Source organism: Mesocricetus auratus, unplaced genomic scaffold, assembly GCF_017639785.1.
Source record: "Mesocricetus auratus isolate SY011 unplaced genomic scaffold, BCM_Maur_2.0 Super-Scaffold_15014, whole genome shotgun sequence".
Taxonomy (NCBI): Eukaryota; Metazoa; Chordata; class Mammalia; order Rodentia; family Cricetidae; genus Mesocricetus; species Mesocricetus auratus.
The window spans coordinates 3326358-3348656 of record NW_024429186.1 but is presented as its reverse complement, the minus strand read 5'-3'; the positions used below and the strand labels follow the sequence as shown (position 1 = coordinate 3348656).

Below are 22299 nucleotides of genomic sequence, written 5' to 3'. Positions count from 1 at the left end.
CGCCCAGCAAAACTCTTAAGTTTTGATGAAGTCCACTTTGTCTATTTTTTGTGCTTTTTATTTTTTTATTATTTTGATATCCTATTTAAGAGACCTTTGCCGTATCCAAGATCAAGTTTTTCCAACCCAAAATAATTTTATACTTCTGGCTCTTGTATTTTGGTCACGGATTCGCTTTGGGTTAGTTTTTGATAACTAGGAAATGGGAGTCTAGCTTTATTCTCTCACAAGTCCTACCTAGCAGCTCAAAGCTTAAAAGACCATTAAATGTTCTTGGTTTCATAACATATGTTTTAAGCCTCTTGGTCTAGGTCTAATGCATTGGGCCTTTTGCAGAGCCAGACAGCAAGATCACCATAGTCTCCAGAAAGTGTGGAATCCAGAAATGAGTTGTCCCACTGTGTTCCTTTTTTTGTTTGTTTGTTTTTAGGGTTGTTCCAGGCATTTGAGGTCTTTTGCAATACCACGTTTCTTTTAGATAAGAACCCGGGAAAGCAATATGTAGTGCTCCATGTCTTTGGGGCTTTCTTAGTTCTTCTTCCTCTTCTTCCTCCTCTTCTTCCTCTTCTTCTTCTGCTTCTTCTTCTCCTCCTTCTCCTCCTTCTTCATGTCCTCCTCCTCCTCCTCTTCCTTATGCTCCTGCTCCTGCTTCTGCTTCTCATGTCCGACTTTTCTGTGGAGACATACACAAACACCTATTTGCCACGTATAAGAACCTACAACCGACCAAGGTAATGATTCCACTTGAGTGAACTGGTGGGTTTACTGGGGCCATTTACAGGAGTATGGGCAGCAGGTTACCACAGTAACATAGATGGCCCAAAAGCAGCTGCTTCACTAGAGAGCACACCTGAGAACAAATGGTAACTCACAAGCACCATGTCCCTGGAGGCCCCTTCTCCAAACATGCAGGCTGGTGCTTGTGAATATCATAGGTTTCAGGAACTTCCTGAGATCTATGAGGTGCTTGTTGTCTGAGCCCAGTAAGTTTTGTCTACTTGCATGGTTTTAAAGAGCCACCTCCAAGATAAGATGATTCCATTTTGAGCAAATTACTATATACAACGACTTCTAAGACCGGGTAGTTTTCTTTGATCTTTAGATTTATCGAATCTCTCTTTTGCCTGCCTAGATTTTCCTTGGCTGTCTCTATGGGATTTCTAGTGCCAGTTGCAAATTTCAAACCCAAAATTTTTATTCAGTTACTTCTTCAAATTTCATTTCTTTGTTGAAATTCTGTGTTTGTTGAAAGATGGTTCTCTTTTATTTCATTCTGTTCTTTGAGCACATTCAAGCATTTGGTTTTGAGCTTCTGTCTAGTAAGGCTGCTTCGTGTGATTTTTTTTCAAAGGAAGGTTTTATTTATTTTCTTTCTCCTAGTAGTAATCCAGCTTTCTTGCTCATTTTAATGCTTTATAATCTTTTTTGTTGAAATTGGACATTTTTAATAAAATGATGTGATAACTCTGGAAATCAAATTTTGTCTTTCATTTTTGTTGTCCTTTGTTATGAGTTGTAGGTGTTTCTGTATTATTTATTCTGTTTTATCATTTTTGTGGTACCTGAGATTGAACTCGGGTCTTTCCAAATGCCAGACAAGCAGTCTACCACAGAGATATAACCCAATGCTTTCATCTACTTCTTATTTTGAGACAGTCTCTGTGAAATGCTCAGACTGTCCTTGAAGTCCCCTCCTTGGTCCCAGGCAAGTCTTGGATTTGAAACCTTCATGGCTCATGCCTCTGTTAGCTGGTACTACAGCTCTGTGCCACCCGGCCCAGCTTATAATGGTTTATTTAGCGACTTTTCTAAGGATTTCTATTTTGTAGAGTTTGTTTTGGCCCTGTTAGTCTCTGAAGCCTATACACTGTTAGTTATCAATTCCTCACTGATGGAGATTTCTTTAGGCGTCCACAGTCAAGGGGTGGGGGAATCAGGAAGCAAAGAAAACGTATTCCCCATCTGGGGGAACCTGGCTGTGTTGGAAGCACTCTTTTAAATACTTGGCCAGGCTGTTTACAACTCTGCCTTAACGTCACTGTTTGCTTAAGCGAAGACTAAAGATTACCTGATGTGAAAGCTCTTTGGGAGCATATGACCTGTCCAGAGCACATATGCGGGTTTCTAAATTCCTCTGCACATATGACAGATTTTCACAAACCCTAGTTTCCCCCAAGAACCTCACTCCCAACCTTTCTCCTCAGGCTCCAGAATGTCTGTCATTTGCCTCAACTGTTAATGTTGGCCTTAGGCGACTGCCAGAATCTATTTGGCTTTCATTATAGCTGCTCTTCTGTCTGCGTGGGTCCTGGAAGGTTGCACCAGCTGCTAGGCCAGTGTCTTGTACTTGTATGTAATTCCTGAGACCACACAGATGCCATCAGCTGTGGTCTGCAGGGTAGCACTAAGAGAAACATGTGCCACAGGCCAAGGCAAGGCTGACCTACAGTGTACTCACCCGGGGGGGTGGGATCACATTGCTATCAACTCTGAGTATTTTCCAGAGTTCAGCATGATTAATTTGAGTCGTTTTGCCAGGTTTTCGGGGTTTCTTGGAAGGGCTGGACAGAGGCCCCTATCCCACTGTTTTCACTGGACTCCTCTGTTGGAATTTAAATTCTGATTTCAGGTGACTAACTTTTGGAAAATTCTTGTTAAATTCAATAAATCTTTTAAAAAATATCCCTCTACCATGAGCAAAGGGTCAAGACTGTGCTGGAAAAACCTACAGAACCAACTGACCTGACTTAATGAGAGCACACAGACCCCAGTCATAAAGATGGGTTACCAGCATTGGACTGAACCAAACCCTCTGAATGTGGGTACCAATTAGAAGGCTTGGGGAGTCTATGGGACCTCTAACAGTGAAACCAGTATTTATTCCTAATGCACAAATGGACTTCAGGAGCCCATTCCCTGTGGAGGGATACTATTTCAACCCAGATACACGGAGGAGGGACTAGACCCTCTGGGAAATGATTTGATAGACTTTGATGGTCCCCCATGGAAGGCCTCACTGTTCTTGGGGAGCAGGTGGGGGTGGGTTGGGGGTTGGTAGGGGGCATGGAAAGATGGGAGGGAGATGGAACAGGGGGGTTGATTTATAAAATGATTGTTTCTAAATTTAAAAAGAAGAAAAAAAGAGTATTTAATTTGTTCAATGCAGAGCTGAGATATAATCCCAATATTTATTTGCTTACTTCTGTACTTTTCTTAATTAAAAGTTTTTTGAAAATTTCAAAAAAAAATATCCCTCTACCTTATTAACTCCATGTTTTTAACCCAAGGAGTGTTTTTTTCATCTTCTTTGACCACAGAGAACAGCATCTGCTGTTCATGAAGTTCGTGACATTATCCTCATCCAAACGCCATTGAACTCGTGTGCTCCCATGTCAACATCATGCCTTGACTTTAAATTCTATGGTTTGCCTACACTGACTTTATAAAGCAAAACAAAATTGCAACTAAAATAACATATTTTCACAAAAAATTGAATTAGAGTTTTCAGTTATTACTAAAAACTGATTCTGCCTCCCCCCAAAAAAGTCACATTTGTCCCATTGTCCCATTTGTACATAGAAAAGAAAGTAACTCCAGCTGAATTAATCTACTAACCTTTGCTACATCAATGTCTCACTTGTGTGTAATACTAGAGGGTACACACACACACACACACACACACACACACACACACACACACACAAACACCAGTAGATACATACATGATATATCTGTTAAAATGAAGTACAGCTCTTCCATGACAAGGACACGTGTGCAAATAAAAGTCAGGCCATAATAGTTTTGCTTTTAACTCCAGATTAATTAAAATTACATTTGAAATCAGCCACCATTGGCCATATTTTAGTCTCATTTGTGTTCTGGTAGCTCATGGCTGATCAGTCAAAGCCATGAGAGAGACAAATGTAAGTCAATGCCTGTGTGACCAGGAAAAGGGGTCAATGGGAAAGCATCTACCTGTGCCTTCAGCTGACAGTGAGCTTCTGTCAAGGGACAGTCAGGAAGGGGATGAGGGCAAGGGCAGGCTATCGTGTAACAAGGAGACCATCTGCAACTCCTAACCCAAGCTGGAACTCCCAGGCATGGGGTGGACCATCCTTAGTGTCAATATAAAGAGGAGAAAGTCGATCCTTTTTTTATTTTCTTTCCTCCCATCCCCCCAACAATGCCCCATCTTCACCCCCCATCCACTCACCAGGGATCATCAAAGTCTGTCATATCATTTGGGGCAGGGCCGAGGCCCTCCTCCATGTATCTAGGCTAAGAGAGTATCCATTCTTAGGGAATGGATTCCAAAGTCCATTCCTATACTAGGAATAAATACTGATCCATTGCCAGAGGTCCCATAGACTGTCCAGGACTCCCAACTGACCCCCACATTCAGAGGGCCTGGTTCGCTCTGATGCTGGCTCACCAGACATCAGACTGGGTTCCATGAGCTCCCACTTGCTCAGGTCAGCTGTTTCTGTGGGTTTACCCAACATGATCTTGATTCCTTTGCTCATCACTCCTCCCTCTCTGCAACTGGTTTCCAGGAGTTCAGCTCAGTGCTTAGCTGTAGGTGTCTGTCTCTGCTTCCATCAGCTACTGGGTGAAAGCTCTAGGATGGCAGTTAATGTAGTCATCAGTCTCATTATCGGAGAAGGGCATTTAAGGTAGCCTCTGCACTATTGCTTAGATTCTTAGTTGGGGGTCATCCTCTCGGATCTCTGGACATTTCCCTGGTGCCAAAAAGTCAGTTCTGACAGAAGCCAGTTTCCCACCTAATACAGAAAGCCATGCATCAGAGTTGAAGCCTCGGAGGCCAAGTATCACCTGAGGAGTGGGTAAAGTCACGGCTGTGCCTCTGTCTCAAAGTGGGAGCATCAGACGTAAGACCACAAGCTACAACAGAAGAGAGGTAATGAGACAGCCACACTTAGCTACCCGTCCTGTGTCCCCAACCACATAGGAGACAGGGCAGACTTGGCTGCAGACTCAAAAGCAGTTATTCTCACTAAACTCCAACCTCAGGAAACAATCTGAAATAAAAGGAGAGTTGGTGTGCAAAAAAAAATTCTTACCATGATGCAACACTGGAAAATATGAATGTATGTTTGTACGTATGTATGTATGTATGTATGTATGTACTGTGATAACTGAAGTTAAGTAAATGGTTAACTAAGTCCATGAGAAGAAGGGGTGTAGTTGATGATTTGAACATCAGTTTCTGTCTTCTCCCTCTTCAGGAAGCTGCACTGTACCAGGAACTATATTCACCTGAATCTGTTCCTCTCCTTCATGCTGAGAGCCATCTCAGTGCTGGTCAAGGACAGTGTGCTGTACTCCAGCTCAGGGACACTGCGATGTCACGACCAGCTGGCCTCCTGGGTAAGGCTTCCTAAGGGCAAGATCCACGTGCAGGGGGCAGACCCTAGCGCCTGCCAAACTCTTTCCTCTCAAAGGGACGGTGGTGGCATAGGCCTTCTCATACCTGAGCAATGGAGAGAGGGGTGGTTTCAGGCCCGTGCCCGCAGCCAAGACCAGGAGGGTCCACAAGAACGCTGGGTGGTGTCTAGCCACTGTGGGGGCTGGGAAATTAAAAGACAGCAGGCCCTGGTCACCAATACTGGGATGAGTGAAGCAGCAGCAGGTGACAAGTCCTTTTGTAGGTGAGCAGACATTTGTCCCAATCGCCCAGATTCCAAGAAGTAAAAGCTATCACCCATTTTCCGGATCAACTCAGCTCACATGGTGTATAAACCCTGGACACTGCCAGTGGGAAACACACTCAGTCTACATCTTTGATACAGGAACGGACAATGCTGGCCATGGTTTCTGCAATGCGGAGGGACATCTCTCACATGCCTGGCCGTTCTGTCTTGGCTCTGCCCGAGGGGTTAGCAGTGTCAATTTGCTACCTACTCAAGTAGATTGGACAGGTGTCTGAGAGCATCCTGCGTGCACGGTCTCCCCAAGTTTTTCCTCTGCTAGCATGTAATGCTCCGTGTTTGGGAATGTTGGTGTGTCGTTCCTGATCTGTGGCCCCAGTAATTTAAAGAGCCAGGACCCTGAGCTGTCTCCCACCTCTGCATGTGAGTAGACACATCAGCCATCGGCTGTCACTCTTCGGGTCCTGAGCGGCTGTTAATTAGCTTGGTTTGGGCCCAGCAGCGAAGTGCCTTCAGCTTGCTCAGCGCATCAGCTGTGTCTAACCATCACCCTCTCCCTGAAGGGAAGTGCATTCATCCTCCAGGCTCAGGATACAGAGGTGGGCTGTAAAAGGAATCTGTTATAACAGCACATCAGAAACAGGCTCCGCCACCTGGAAAGGTCTGGCCCCCAGGCATACCTCGCTGTCTCTGAAGGTTTTTGTCCTGAGATGGGGGCCTTGCCACATGTGTACCAGCAGTGAAGGCCAGGATGTTGCAAACCCATTCACTGAAGTCACCAGAGGTGCTCTGTGAAGCTCTCATTCCTTAGCCCCCTCTGAATGGAGCTGAGGGAGAGTGGATGGGGAGCTGGGGAGACTTTTAGGGAGGTGGTTGGGAGGTGAGGGAGGCAACTGGAGGAGAGGAGGGAGGGCAAACTCTGGTCGTATGTAAAATATTTTTTTAATGTTAAACAAAATAAAATAGAAAGAAGCTGATCCCCGGAGATGACCCAATACCCACCTCTATCTGAAGCAGCCATGCTCAACACTACCTTGATACCGAGACCAAAAAAAATCCTGGGCCCTCCATATGGAGGGCCAGACGGAAGGTGGCAGGCACCCCTGAAGTAGACGTGGGTGCCACCACCCTGCTCTGCCTTCCCACACATGGCCAGCCCCTCCGGGGGGGTCTCCACCTCCCACAACAGTGCTGAGAGTCTTCCTTGCACTGCTTGTAAGTGCTTGCTGAACCAGGGTTTACCTGCATGGCAAGTGAGGAGACTGGGCTGGGGGAAATCCTGCAGTTTTCCCCAGGTGTTGAGGATCCAACCTGAGTACCAGCTAGTTACCCACGGTCAGGCCAGTGCCAAGGCGGGGGATGCGAGTTGAAAATGGGGACAGGTTCCTCCAATCTGTTTCCTGACCTAGCCATCTCTGGGGAGTAGAGGATCCAGCTGTGCCCCACTCCCGACGGCCCTGGGATTCCTACCCAGAGGAGGCAGACAGGAGGGACAAAGGAGAAAAGTGGGAGCCAAGGAAGGAAGGCGGAGCCCAGCGTGGAGGGGAGAACAGAGGAAACGGACGGGGCTGTCTGAAGAATGATAAAGTACTGAGCACATTAGCAAAACAGAGTCAGATTGCGGAATGAGCAGTAGGGAACAATTTCCCTTCCAATTCCTTTTTTTTTTTTCCATTTTATCCCTGGCTGTATTTCACTAAACCAACATTATTCTCCCAAGCAACCCACCAGGAATGCTCCCCACAATGTGACAAATTGCTTTTTCCAGGCAGAAGAATGAAATCCACGCATGAAGAGGCCTCTTCCTGGCTAGGGTAGGCTGGCAAAATAGCTCTTCCCCGAGGCTGGAAGGCTACACGGGTTCCACGACCTCTGGGCTGCTTGCAGGCACGAGGCAGAGCAGTTTAACACTGGGCATCAGAACAGGTTTCCCTTGGGGGTCTGCAGATCCTAAGAGGCCTAACTAAGGGTCAGCCTGAGCCCTGCCTTCCCAGATGAGGGGGGTGGATAGACCACAGCCCTAAACACCAGACCAAGGACTCCCAGACAGCCAACTGGACAGACAGGCTCTTCGGCAATGCGGGGACAGCAAGACCTGTGATCCCGGCTGGAAGCTTGGCTAGGGATCCTCACCCCACACAACTAATGTCAGGATGAGAAAAGGGTGGAGAAGAAAGCAGTGAGCAATATCACCCACACACGTGCAGAGCGTATACAAAAGCCTGGGTATGAGCAAACATATTTGCAGAAAATGTGTGCGGATACACACACACTCAAGATACTGTCCAAACACGCACGTACATGCTTCACAAAGTTTATCTGTGCGCACATAGGCGCATGTGTATATACACAAGCAGAAGCTCCCAGTCAAGTTCTCTGGTCTCTCAGGAGCCTGCTGCTGATTTGCCTGCTATCCTTGCACTAACATAGCAGGACAGCAGCAGACCCCCGTTAACTCCAGTGAGGGGATCCCATGGCCCTCAGGCCTCAGGCCTTCCCAGGTCACACCCGTTAGCAACGAGCAAAGGGAAGGACACGGGAAGCTGTGTTTCCGATACCATTTAGCAACGGGATCGCCGTAAGCATGCGTCCGTGCCTCCCCCGACGCAGACGCCCTCAAGTCAGCTGTGCCCTGTTCTCCGCCCTCTAGGGCGTGTCACGGCCGTCACAGGGTGCGGCATAATTCATCCGGCTGGTTCTCCAGCGCGGACACAGTCTCTGTTTTGCATGTTTCTGTTGTGTCTCCGGGCACGCTCTTGCACGCATCGATGTGTTAGTGTTTCCTTGAGGTGCAGTGGAGCAGGGCAGTCAACTCACAGTATCTCAGCAGCCTGGGCAGTCACGGCAGAGCAGGCGCTTGACTCTCACCGCTCTGGGAGACAAAGGTCCAGCAACAGAGCCCCGCCAATCTGGTGTCTCACAAGGGTCACGGATAAAGAACCCACTTCTCAGCCACATCCTGGGGGGCTAGTACCTTGCTGCCTTGGCTTCTCTGTTGCTGCGAAAAGACACCATGACCACGGTGACTCTTATAAATGAAAACATGTAATTGAGGTGGCGGCTTTCAGTTGCAGAGGTTTAGTCCATTACCATCATGGCAGAGAGCGCGGCAGCTGGGAGTATGGTGGCATGCAGGCAGACACGGTGCTGGCTACATCTTGATCAGAACGCAATGGGGAGTGAACTGTGACAAAGCCCACCCCTCACCCTCCTCTCTGCCGCCTCCCCCCCACCCCTGGCAGTGACACACTTCCTCCAACAAGGTCGTACCTCCTCCAACAGAGCCACAGCTCCTAATAGTGAGTGCCACTCCCTATGGGGGTCATTTTCTTTCAAACCACCACACTTGCAAAAAAGACGGACGGGTTTTAATTGTAAGCAAATGAATCGATGGCTTTTTTTTTTAATGCACCAGGAGAACTACAGCATGATGTTCCCTCCTTGGTGCCCAGTGTCTCTTTCAAAGACACTGCCAAGGGCAGCCATCCTTCCGGGATTCTCTCAGCTCTGCCCCCAGGCTTTCTTTCTGTTTTTACCTTACTTAAATAACATTTTTCACTTACTTTACATACCGGCTAGTTTCCCCTCCATCCTCTCCTCCCAGCCCTCCCTCCCTTTCCCATCTACTCCGCTCCCCTTCCACTCCTCCTCTGTCTCCATCCAGACAGGGGCAGGCCTCCCATGGGACAGAACACAGCTTGGTACATCAAGTTGAGGCGGGACCGAGCTCCTCCTCTCAAGGCTGGGCAAGGTAATCCAGCATGGGGAACACATTTCCGAAAGCACCAGGGTACAGGTCCTGATCTCAGTAGCCTCGCAAAGAGGCCAGGCAACACAACTGTCACACACATGCAGAGGGCCTAGGTCAGAGCTGTGGAAGCTCCCTGACCGTTGGTCCAGAGTCCATGAGCTCCCTCGAGCTCAGGTCAGCTGTCGCTGTGGGTTCTCCCGTCATGAGCCCCCTGGCTTGTACAATCCCCCCCTCCTCTACTACAGCAAGACTCCCAGAGCTCAGTCCAGTGTTTGCTGTGGATCTCTGCAGCTGCTTCCATCAGTTACCGGATAGAGGATCTTCTGATGACCATCAGGGTACTCACCAATCAGATTACAGTAGATGGGCAGTTCTGACGCCTTCTCAACTATTGCTAGGAGTCTTGGCTGGGTCTATTTATTGCGAATTCCTAGAGGCTTCCCTAGCTCCAGGTTGCTCCCTAACCCCAGTGTTCATGCATGGAGACATCTCTTTTGTTATTCCCCCCCTCCAACCTGACTCCTGCACCCAACCTGCCCAACCGGATCCCTCGAGTTCCCATCTCCCCCACCCCACCCCAGTTTACCCAGCAGATCTCTTCTCTTTACCCTTCCCAGGGAAATCCATGCTTCCCTCTTTGTTATCTAGCATCTCTGGGGCTGTAGGTTGTAGGTTGGCGCTATCTTTCCTTGACAAATTTGCCTATTATCGTTGTTTACTGAAATGAGCCTTTTATGTGTTTCTGTTGCAAATGCATTTCCAGGTTCACCATTTGTCAGTTGCGTTTTAGTGGTATTTTGCCTCCTAGAAGTTTTCAGTGCTTTTGTAAGCTCAAAATTGTCTACTAGCCTTTTAGCATTACATTTTACGTGTGGATTTGGTTTCCTATCTTGATTTAGAGCTACTTGTTTTCAGTTTTATTCATTTATGCCTTTAATACACTTGTAATTTGCTCATTTTGTGTTTTAAAGGTAGGGTAGGCTTTATCAAATGTCAAAAAAGCAAGATACATTTAAACAGGTCGTCACCTACCAGACTCATCTCACAAAGATTTTAAATTTGTTTCACCCACTGCCTAGTGAATGATAACAAGACACAAAACTGTGGGTCTTTGGTTTTCCATTTTCATAGCTGGGTAGTTGTGACATTTGTGCTCAGGATCCCAAATTAGGACCAGAAGCCGCTGGGCTCTTCACAGGTGGTAAAGACGGACAGTAAGAAGTCTCTGGTGTCTGGTGTCCGCAGGGACAGGAGTTTTTCTGTGCCTTACTTTTCATTTGAAGAAAAGGGAGCGATGTGTAACAGGCTGGGGCATGGGTAGGGTTCACCATGTTGAGGTCAAGCCCCTCACAGCCATGGAGGCTGTAATGAGCATGTTTCAACCCATGCACTCCCTTCATGTAAGCAGGGCTTTCATGAACCAGGCATCTCAACTTTGTGAGCAAATGGGAAATTGCTGCTTCTATAGGGAAAAGCATATCACTTTCAACTCCACTCTCTTCTGCCTATGAAGGTGTACTTTGACAGATATACACACGTAGAAACACTTGCATGTGGAGAATCTTGTAATTTGGGTAGTTATATGCAGGCTGGAAGTGTCTTATGTGTAGAGTGGGTATAGATTCAAATGCACGTGATATATGCTCACACATGTGATGTGTTGTGCTCACTCATATGGGTAAGCACAAATTTGTATCTGTATGTGGGGTGGGTGTGGCTACAGCACACACATATACGTGAAAAGGATTGCAAAAGAGTTGGCATTTAAGTTTCGAGAAATTAGTTAAGAGTTGGAGACAAAACGTAAAACAAACATATAGCAAATGGAATGTTTTTCCTAGGAGTTTTTAAATGGTCTTCCCTTGAGGTGAGGGGGTGAGTATCAACTTAAAGGTTGTCACTTTTCTTTTTAAGTCTGGGAACCTAGCTATGGTCCATTGTTTTCTCCTCCTAAGCTTCCATTATCCGTTAGGGAAATGACCACAGTCTGTCAGCCTTTTCCAGTCTTGGTCCTTTGTTCAGATGTGGGGGTTGAGGCCAGGGATCTGCACGTTCACTGGCCCAGAGGCTATCCTTTCCCCAGCATCCAGCCGCTGCCAGCCTCAAGTGTCCCAGCCCTCCCCTCCCTGGACATACCTCAGGTGTGCACAGCACTGCTCACACTCGTTCTATGCCAACTTGGCACAAGCTGGAGTCCTTCGGCAAGTGGGGTCCCTCCGCCGGGTTGGCCTGCTAGACATTCCCTTGGCTGATGATGACTGGTGTAAACCGGTCCCGCACAGCGGCTGAGCAAACCGGGAGGAGCAAGCCGGGAAGCGGGCACTCCTCCTGGCTTCTGCTTCCAGTTCCTGCCTCCGGGTCCCTGCCTCGAGTTCCTGCCCTGGCTTCTCTCAGGGATGAAGTACGGGCTTGAGAATCGTAAGATAAAATAAACCCTTTCCTCCCTGGGGGTTGTATCTGGCTGTGGTCTTTCATCACAGCAATAGAAGCCCTGAGGCGAGCGTCCCACCCATCACCTCAGCCGGCAAGCGTTCCCCCACACTTGCTGCATGCCCAGGAGAGGGTGAGCCTCTTGAATGGGCAGTGCAGGAAGTGCTGAGGTAAAGGGGACAGGAGGAGGAGGAGGTTATGCCTGAGCCTGGTGTCCAGGAAGGTTGCCAGCAGCTGGTTCCCAGGAACCCTGCTTGCACTTCTCTGACAATCAGAAGCTCCCTGCGTATGGTCCCTGGCATTGTATATGCCGCTGCCACCACCACCTCCTCCTCCTCCTCCTCCTCCTCCTCCTCCTCCTCCTCCTCCTCCTCCTCCGTGTAACACATTTTTTGGCCTCTGCCAGGACAAGAAATTAACAGCGTCCCTCCAAGTCAGCACTCCGGGTTTGCTTTACAAGTCATCCAAACAGAGATCGGCGGCTCCGCCTACCGTAACTATTTTTACCGACTGGCACATTCTCTCTCGCTGTCCTCTGGTTCCAGGTCGGCTGCAAGCTCAGCCTGGTGTTTTTCCAATACTGCATCATGGCGAACTTCTACTGGCTCCTGGTGGAGGGCCTCTACTTGCACACCCTCCTGGTGGCCGTCCTTCCTCCCAGCAGGTGCTTCCTGGCCTACCTTCTGATTGGATGGGGTAAGGGCTTCATACACCACCACCACCACCACCCCCTCTCCATCTCGATCCCCATCTCATTTGGCCAAAGTGTGCGGACGCCGGCTAGGAACCAGGGGGCTACGCTAAGCGGTCACCTTGGGCATCAGGGAGCCTGTCAGCAGACTAGTGTCAGGCCCCCCCTCTTCAGATCCTCAGCGTTCAGACGTGTTCGTCTTGGCCGCCTAAATAAAGTGTAAAGCTTCGCTTGTTGGTGACCACGTGACATGAGGGCCTCCACCTGGCCCTTTGGTTGCAAAGCCTCCTTTGGAGAGTTCAGGCTCTCGAGCGCCAGCTGTGTGGGAATACACTGCTCCTGGTTAATGAGATTGAGCCGATCTGATGGGGGTCTCTCCCCGCAGGCATCCCCAGTGTGTGTATAGGCGCATGGACAGTGACCCGCCTCTCTTTAGAAGACACAGGGTGAGTGCTGTGTATGTATCCACGTCCACACCCAAAAGAAGCCCCTCCCACCCCCACCCCACCCCCACTCCCCCGCCAGTGCTGGTTTAATATCTAGGAACTAAAGAAGCTTGTACGATTAAAGACAGGGAAACACTTGCTGCCAGTCTAGACATTTCCGTGATTAAGAGGACCCACGGATAGTCATGGCCAAGACTCACCACACATTTCAGTACTGGGAAGATGGTCCACGTGGGTGGTGGGGCTCAAGCCAGGCCTGCAGTTTATCTAAAACTGGGACAAGCCAGGCAGAATGAGTGATGGTTTGCATGACTCCTAGGTGTCACCGAAAGAGACAAGCAGTTATAAGCAGGTTTGCTGGGGAGGGGGGGACGGGGACAAATGACAACAATAAAAAACCTGTATTGAGATCAGGCTACCTGGCTGTCTGGGAGTCCTCTGTGAGCAGCAGCTCCTTTGAGAGCTTCTGAGCCCAGGGGTAGTGACCCGGGCATTCCTAGCCTAGATGTATCCCCCAAAAGACCCCCCGGGGTATCAACTGCCCACTGAAGAACATACCGCTCTATGAGTGGACGGTCTAACCCAATCCACTTGTTTAGCCTGTGACTTTACCCCACCCCAGTGGTTTTTCCTCAGCTGGGTTAACTGACCCTGGGTCAAGTGGAACGGACAGCTGAGGGAGTGTCGGTAGAAGGCTCTCCACGTTCTGTGGGTTCCTGAGGGGATGAACCTGAGTTTAAGATCTCAGAGCCAGTTCAATGGCTCGTATCACACTGCCAAACTGGGGCCAAAGGCCGCGGAACTCTCCCCTTGCTGGAACAGTTAGTATCCACCGTGGGCTGTAGACACCAGAGCAGGAAGCCTTACATAACCCAGCTTCCGCTGCAGATAAACCTTGATGGAAATCAGGCCCCCCTCAACCACTCTCGGGGCATGTTTCCAGTTCCTCCTTTAAGACACAGATACAAACGACCAGGGGAGAATACGTTTTCCAGAATGGAGAAATGCCTTCATGACATCAGGTGAAGCAAGAGCCCATGCCTTGGATTAAAAGTCACAGCTCCAAGACTTAACGACCCCGGAGCTACACGCCGACCCACCGTCCCATTTAGCAGACTGGCATGTTGACTCGCTGGGGAGGGCTCCTCCGCTCTTTGCACAGAACAGTTAGGTCTAGTAGGAGGTGACTGGACAATCTGTCTCTGATTGGCAGGTGGAATGAGAGGCCCGGGGGAGGAGGGGCGTGCAAGGTTGGTTCTGCAAGCTCCACGTGAGAGGTCGGTCCTCAGCCAAACAGCTCTGCACAGAGCCTGGTTGGTAGCTTGATCCAGCGTGACACAAGTGTCTTTCTCTCTCTAACAGTTGTTGGGACACAAATGACCAGAGCATCCCCTGGTGGGTCATTCGGATGCCCATTCTAATTTCTATTGTAGTAAGTAGCCGCCCATGGGGAACCTATGCTCCGCTGTTCTCAAATGCACCTGCCCCGTGCAGAGCGCAGCTGCCATACCTCGCCGTGTGCCAATGGCTACCACGCCTTCCTGAAGAAGGGCCCCCCATCACCTCCAAGGCAGTTGCAGGGGGGAAGGGTGGAGTCTGCCTGGGGAAGACCAGAGCCTAGACCTGAAGGAGATTACGACAGTAGGTTGCGCAACTCCAGCTGCTCAGATAAACCACAGATTTATGCAGCAGTGCCCTTAGTGCCCTGTATGAGGTCTTCCTTGGTGCAGTGGGCAGACCTAGTGCCCGGGGTAGATGGTGCCCAAACCCTGTACTGAAGGCACCCCGCCCACCGAGATGAGGTAGCCCTTTGTTGTCTCTGTGCAGGTCAACTTTGCCCTCTTCATCAGCATTATAAGGATCTTGCTTCAGAAGCTAACCTCCCCGGATGTCGGCGGCAACGACCAGTCACAGTACAAGTGAGTATCTGCCAGTCCAGAATGAAAAGCACGCATCGGCGTAGGCGGAGAGTGGAACCCAGTGCTAGGCTGCAGCAGGTCCTCAGGGCGCCTGGGTGGTGTGAGGCACAGCTTGCACTGGCACGAGAATCTGCCGGCCCAGCACTCGGAGAGGACGAGAAGCCACATGGATTTTATGGTTGCTAAAAAGTTTTTTTTTTTAATATTTAAAAACTGGGAACCTTCTCTGACCTGTGACAGCATGCTAGAGCCTTGCCGTGAGGGTGTCCCTTAAACCTGTGTCCCTGCTCTGATATCACAGCTCATCATCTCCCGTTGACCACACGTTAATCTCCTTGTTTCCTGTCTTCCTACCAGACCCTGGGTCTGAGCAGCACAACCACGGCAGGCACCTTGTGCCCGGATGGACCTGCCTTAGTAATTATCTAACAGGCTGTGTGTCGTGTGAAGGGGGGAGGTCGGGGAATGTTCCCCAGCTAATTTGTGGTTATCCAAAGAATCCATAAGTCCCTTGTAATTCACAAAGAAAACATAGGACCCCCCTCCACCCCCCAGCTCAGGTGTGATGTGAACGTAGTAAGTTCAGTGCCCATGTAATTTGGTGCAGCTCAGGAGCCTTGGCACGTATGAGGGTGTGCTGGCTCAGAGCTGCTATCTCCCTGGCCAGGTCACCAGCCCCGAGGCGATTGGAATTGACTACCTGCATCGAGGTTCCTTCCCACCCCACCCCCACCCCCCCAAAAGAAAGTCCAGCACCCACCGTGGATGCTGAGCCAGCAGCATGGCTGAGCAGCAAGGGACAGTCCCTATAGTCTGTCCCCTCCCCTGCAAAAAAACGGAATGGACATTTGCCTGTTCGGTTTGAGAGACAATTAAATTAATCCTTGAAAGACATTCGGTGCCTAGCAGGGGAGACGCAAGAAGGGGGTTTGGTGGGCATTTAAGTCTTCGCTGTGCCCCACTGTGCACAGAGTACAAGGACTAAGCTCCTATTTGTGGAAGAAAACGGGTCTACCCATAACCAGGTGTAGGCTGCCCACGTGGTGCCTTGATAAGAGACGCTGGTCCTCATGCGTCTCCCCCCTGCAGGCCTGAAAAGCAGGGTGGGCATTCTTAGTCGCCCTTCAATTGAATTTGGTCTTTCGGCAAATCTTGTTTAGTGTCTGTGCTGACCTTTTCTCTGGGTTTCTGGGGAGTGTTTGTTAAGAAGGTCTTGAGATGGATGCTTTTATTCTGGAAACAGAATTACAGGGGGTAATGAAGTCTGTGCTTTCCAGGGTGATGATAAGGGCAGAGGGCTGTGCCTCACCCCTTGGGTTGTAGCAAAGGACTGGAGACCTTCCCCTCCTACGGCGCTTCCCTAGGGACAGATGGGTAGATGGGCCATGCAAATGTCAGGACCTGGCAGCTCACTCATAACCTCAGCTAAAGGAATGGGTCTCAGGAGCCGTGCTGATGCTGGAGGACTTGGGCACAGAGTCTTGAGGGGTGCGCATTTGCAAAGGCGGGGAGCAGCTGCGGTGACGTCCTGGTTAGTAGAGGTACCTACCGCTTGCACCCATGACCATGACAGAAACGGCCAGGCTTCTGTGCTGTGCAGGTTATAAAATAGCGGGGGGGGGGGGGGGGAATCCTACCCTTGGACACAATATGTGGAGAAGGACACATGGTTCTAGAACTTGCATAACCTGTTTCTTAGTTAGAGCTACTGTTGCTGAGATGAAACACCATGACCAAAAGCAACTTGGGTAGGAAAGAGTTTACTGGCTTGCACCTTCCACAGAGCCGTTCATCACTGAAAGAAGTCAGGACAGGAACTCAGACAGGGCAGAGTCCTGGAGGCGGGAGCTGATGCAGAGGCCATGGAAGGGTGCTCTCACGGCTTGTTCGGCCTGCTTCCTTATAGAACCCAGAACCAGGAGCCCCAGGGTGGCCCCACCCACAATGATCTGGGCCCTCCCCCCAGCTATCACTAATTAACAAAATGCTGTACAGCTGGATCTTATGGAGGCATCGTCTCAGTCAGGGCTACATCCTCTCAGATGACTCCAGCTTTGTGTGGAGTTGGCGTATGATTAGTCAGAATACCCTGTTCAGTGTGGACTTGAAGAGGATGCCTTTAAAATCAGCTAGAGGAAGTTTATTTCCGATGGGAGTTGTCCTTCTGTGTATGTGCTGCTCTTATTGGTTGATGAATAAAACCCCTCTGCCAATAGAGGCTGGGAGATGGGTGGAGCTAGGAGATGAGGAGAATTCTGGGAAAGTATAGGCAGACAGCAGACGCCACGTGAGACCAGGAAGGTAGGACACGCTGGACCCTTCACCGGTAAGATAAGACCAGATGGAAATACTTAGATTAATAGAAACGGGTTAGTAATTAAGACAGGACTAGCCAATAAGAAACCCTGGTCATCGGCCAATAGTTTTATAATTAACATACTAAGTCTTTGTGTGTTTATTCGAGGCTCAAAGGTGGCGGAACCATCCGGGACAGAAAGCTCACATTACAGATTTCCTCCCCTGTGCTAGGAAGGGGGGGAAAGGACCAAGGGGGACAGGAAGCAGGAGGACTCTCCTGCCTCCCCTCGCTGAATCAAGAGGAGGTGGGCTGCATGCCCTCCAGGAGGCTACACCATGAGTCCTCACTCCTGAGCGCTTGGAGGCCCCTGGGGGTGTTAAGCTAGATACCTGGTCCCGCATATGGGGCTGGCAGAGCATGATGAGGAAGGACAGCCGGCCTCAAATGTTACAGGCCTAGAGCAGTGCTTCTCAAAGTCACTAGGGACTGGACAGAAAAGCAGTTTCAGGCTGTTCCCTGTTGCAGAATTCGTATGAGGCCTGAGCTATGACAAGACCTCCCCCATGGTTCCAACTCTGGGAAGCTTTGACTGCAATAACTCAGCTGCCAGGAAAAACCTGATCCATACTGACCAGTGCCTGTATCAGTAAGGGAGGACCCCTCTGTGCTGAGAATGGGATCCAGGACCCTGCTCATAGGAGCCTTTGCTACTGAATGATATAGCCCAGCCCTACCAGAATTTACCTACCAGCTGGTGATGAAAGACAGTTAAAGTCCCCTGGAAGCTGGCGTGCCGTAGACGTGCCCTGTGAGAACGTTCTCTTCATGAGTTAAATCACAAGGCCACACTTGCAAATTCCGCCCAAATGCGCAAAGAGGAGGAGGGGTCATTAGGTACAAGAAGAGGAAGTACCCGTGTGTTCCCTGACCGCTTCGGCCTCTGGGGGCTCCCACGGTCCAGAGTGGGAGAGGTTAGGGGGCAGGGCCACAAAGCTCCAAGTCCTTCTCCTCCTACCAGGAGGCTCGCCAAGTCCACACTGCTGCTGATCCCACTGTTCGGCATCCACTACACGGTGTTCGCCGCCTTCCCCATTGGTATCTCCTCCACCTACCAGATCCTGTTCGAGCTGTGCGTGGGTTCCTTCCAGGTGAGTGTGGGGGGCGCTGGGGGCCCTGCAAACGGTGGGGGCGGTCCCTAACAGACTCTGTCTCTCCGCAGGGCCTGGTAGTAGCAGTGCTATACTGCTTCCTGAACAGCGAGGTGAGTCCTTCGCCGGCTGGAACTGGGCGCTGGCTGGCTGACGCTGGGTGGGTCGGGAATGTCGGGAATGAGCCGCATCGCCCACCTCTGCCTGGCTGTGCCCCACACACAACCAAGGCCCAACTTCCTGTCCCCAAAGCCCCACTTAGGAAGGCTTCCACCCCTTTCCAGCAAGAATTTAGCCCACCAACGTCCCTCCTTCAAGGTCATCATCTTATTCTTCAAGTCACAACTGAGTCCAGGATGTCCCAGTGTTTGGGGGGAAGGAGTGCTGGTCCTCACTGGGAGATGCATCACTTTGTCCCCAAGACAGAGCCAGAGCCCCGTTTTTCTTCTTAGGTGACCACTCCCTGCCATTTACCCTTCGGTCCCCCAGAATCCACCCGCCCTAGGTATTGCTGACTCTTCCTGTGTGTGAACCTCGCCTGACGACCAACCAGCCCTTCTTCTAGTCACTAAGGAAGGCTTTTTTACAGAGCCGACATCCAGGCCCCCTTCCCACACTTCTCTTCACTCAGAGTCCTTAAAGGGGAAAGATGTCGATGAAGGTCCTTCGGGAGCCCCGTAGGGCTGTGCTGAGGCAAAACATAGCCCCATGCTGCCTCAGACTCCCCAATATCCCTAAGGCTATGCCCTTTTCTGTGCACACAGGAACACCCCCACACACACCTACTTCCAGCCCCATGCTGCGTCAGGATAGCCTCCTGGTGTCTGGCATTCGTACTCAGTGGAGCTGGGCTCATCTCCTACAGCTCTCTCTTCTGCCTGCCCCTCCTCACTCACCCAACGCCTTCCTGAAGGGGGGGGGTCCCAGAGCACCCATCCTGCCTCTGGCTGCTAGAGCAGCGTTCTAAAACCACTACCAGCTGTTTGCTGTCTAGTGGGTGAATCTGTGCTGCCTATCTCTTTAGAAGGTGCATGCGTTCCTGCACGCCCCCCCCCCAAGCTGACCCTTCCTTCATCAACACCCTCGTCCCCAGGTACAGAGTGAGCTGAAGAGAAGGTGGCGAGGCCTGTGCCTGACCCAGCCTGGGAGCCGGGACTACCAGCTGCATAGCTGGTCCATGTCCCGGAATGGCTCAGAAAGTGCCCTACAGATACACCGCGGCTCCCGCACCCAGTCCTTCCTGCAGACAGAGACCTCGGTCATTTAGCAGGGTCCTCGCCGTGCAAATGACTGCGCTGCCGGTTCTGACGCACGTGTTTGCGGGCTTCCTCCGCTACCCAGGCATCTGAAGCCGCCTCACTGGGTCAGCCAGCCTGGTCCTGACCCTCGTGTGTAACTTGATTGGAACACTGATTATTATGGTCAAACTCCAGCCTTTAAGCCATCCTCTTCGCAACACGGCTTGGGGACACATAGGAGGCGGGTCTGCTTTCCAAGACAGCAAGAAAGCCAAAGTGGCCCTGGACGTCAAAACTGGAGCCTGGGACCTCTGAAGAAGATAAGGAGGAAGTTTCTGGCTCCCTGCCTCCTGTCAGGAGGAGCCAGGTCCAGGATCAGCTGAGCATCACTGCCCTGTGGTACCCAGTGCACGCCTGTGGATGTCTGTGAGATTCCGCCCCAGTCTATGACAGACCAGGGAAATCGGCTGGCAGCAGCCATCTCGTCCCAGAAGCTTCCTGGTCCCCTCGGTCCTGAGTCCTGTCCTGTGGGATGAGCCTCTGCATCTGGACAGCCACAGCCTTGCCAGTCCCTGGACCATTTGGTAGTGACTGAAGACAAGTCAAGGGCGATGTTTCATGACTCAGCAGCCAAGCCAGGAGCTCATACTCTCCTGGTCACTTAGCATCTGCGCTTCCTATATGGGGTGAGCAGCTCTGGGTTCCAGGCTGGCCCGTCAAGATGAAGGCCCTGGCCGGGCAGTGGTGGCGCACGCCTTTAATCCCAGCACTCGGGAGGCAGAGGCAGGTGGATCTCTGTGAGTTCGAGGCCAGGCTGGACCGACAGCCTCCAAAACAATACAGAGAAACCCTGTCTCGAAAAAAAAAACCAAACAAAACAAAGATGAAGGCCCTGGTGACTTGTCCATACAGCCCAGGGGTGTTCCCTAGGCAACAGAAAACTGTACTCTTTTCTGGGGGGAAGGGGGGGAAGGGGATCATCACCTTAAAATTGTTTAAAGAATATTTTATCAAAACATAAGATGGCATCAAGTACTCCTAGCCAATGTTTGCCAGTAATAATCCTTACTTTTCCTGTCATTTGCAGCTGTGGACAGGCAGGGCCTGGGGAGGTCACATGATATGATAAGGAAGAAGCTGAAGAGTGAGAATGTCTGTCCCTGCAGTGCCCAGAAACCCTGGGACACTGCCCTAGCCCAGTGCAAGGGCTGTAGGTTCTGGACCTGGTGTTCTGGCACAGTCTATGTAACCCTCCGCCCCCCCCAACACACAACACCCACGCCAAGGACAAGAGCTACAGAGCGTTTTTCCTGTGGTTTCTGTGGCGTGTAGATGCCAGCCAACACGAATGCCAGTGATCCCAACCAGTTGTGCCAAAGCCAGAGGCCTCAGGGTCAGGAAACCACAAAAGTAAGCCACACACACTCCCGGTTAACTAGAAATAAAACCAGCGCTTGGTGGCTCCAGGACAGCAGAGAAGGGACTATCTAGAGAGTGGCTGAGGCCCAGTGGGCAGACTTCTGGGCCTGAACGTCTGTCCCGCAGGACCGCCCCTGGGGTTTTGATTCCATCAGCTCTTAGCAAGCCCCCATTTTGACTCACACTGTATTGGATGGGCAGCTGAGGTGATGTAGAAAACGCCACTCACCTGCCACCTCCCCAGGGCTGCAAGGCTAGAGAGAAGGTCTAGGGGTGCAGGTCAGGTACCCCCAAAAAGAACCGCTGGCAGCGGCATTAGGTGGGCGCTACAAGCCTTGGCGTGAGCCTCGCCTCTCTTCATCCAGAGTCATTACGGCTTAACACAGCAGTTCTAAGGAAGACAGAGTTGTTGTTGGTTTGGTTTTTTTTTTTCATATCTGAAAGTGTCCTATCAACAACCAGGTATGGTCACCCTGCCATGACCCCAAAGAGACACGTAGGACCTGTGAAAAACAAGCAGCCATCATCCAATAAGCAGTCACTGGTCACACATGGAGTATTCCGATGTGTGCGTGGACACTGTCACCTCAGCCCAGCATGTGCTAACACTAGACAGAGCTGGGCCTAGGTCTTCTCCCTGGTGAAGAGATGAGCCGGTCACAAACTGGCCACCGCCAGAACTGACCAGTCGCAGGGGTGTGGTAACCACAAGGCCAGCATGTGGTCTCCCGTATTGTATGTGAGATGTGTACGAGGTGTGCCGCAGAGTGGAACCAATCTGTATATATACTGCAATAAACCTGATTTCATCCTGTGTGAGGGTTCGCACTGAACGACGGCGGTGAGGGCCTGGAATACACACTGTGTGCACTGCCACACCCCCTTGAGCACCTTGTCTTCCCAGACTGTCCTGCCTACTACGATTCCTCATGGAAGAGGTGGGTCTGAGGTGGCCAGGATGTATTAAGTGGCAGGCGTGAGGATGTTCCCAGCATGCCTGGCTATCCCAGTGCTGATCTCCTCCCTCAGCCCTACAGAACCTGAGCCCTGTCAACGGAGCAGGCTAGTGTGTGTGTGTGATGTGCACACAGTTATATGTGTGCTTAGTGTACCTAAACCGCATGTTGATGTTGTCCACGCAACTATGTACGCCCATTTGTGGGTGGGTGCTCGTGAACGTATGTGGGGTTCACACACGTGTGCTTGTGGGCGTGCTCCGGTATGTGTCTGCGCATGGGTGTGTTTATGTATTCTGTTCCTTAGCAACCCGCGAGGCAGATGAAATGCTC

General features: G+C 50.7%; 1 protein-coding gene across 1 annotated transcript in view; it reads left to right on the top strand.

The window, feature by feature from the left end:
• Positions 1–21824, top strand: part of Vipr2 (vasoactive intestinal peptide receptor 2) — an 81335-nt gene extending 59511 nt beyond the window's left edge. Inside the window, exons 6-13 of the mRNA XM_005084456.4 lie at positions 5247–5388; positions 12396–12546; positions 12927–12987; positions 14350–14419; positions 14815–14906; positions 18224–18353; positions 18425–18466; positions 19447–21824. Coding sequence (XP_005084513.1) covers positions 5247–5388; positions 12396–12546; positions 12927–12987; positions 14350–14419; positions 14815–14906; positions 18224–18353; positions 18425–18466; positions 19447–19620 — 862 coding nt within the window. The 3' untranslated portion in view covers positions 19621–21824. The remainder of the gene's footprint in view (positions 1–5246; positions 5389–12395; positions 12547–12926; positions 12988–14349; positions 14420–14814; positions 14907–18223; positions 18354–18424; positions 18467–19446) is intronic.
• The last annotated feature ends 475 nt before the right edge of the window (positions 21825–22299 follow it).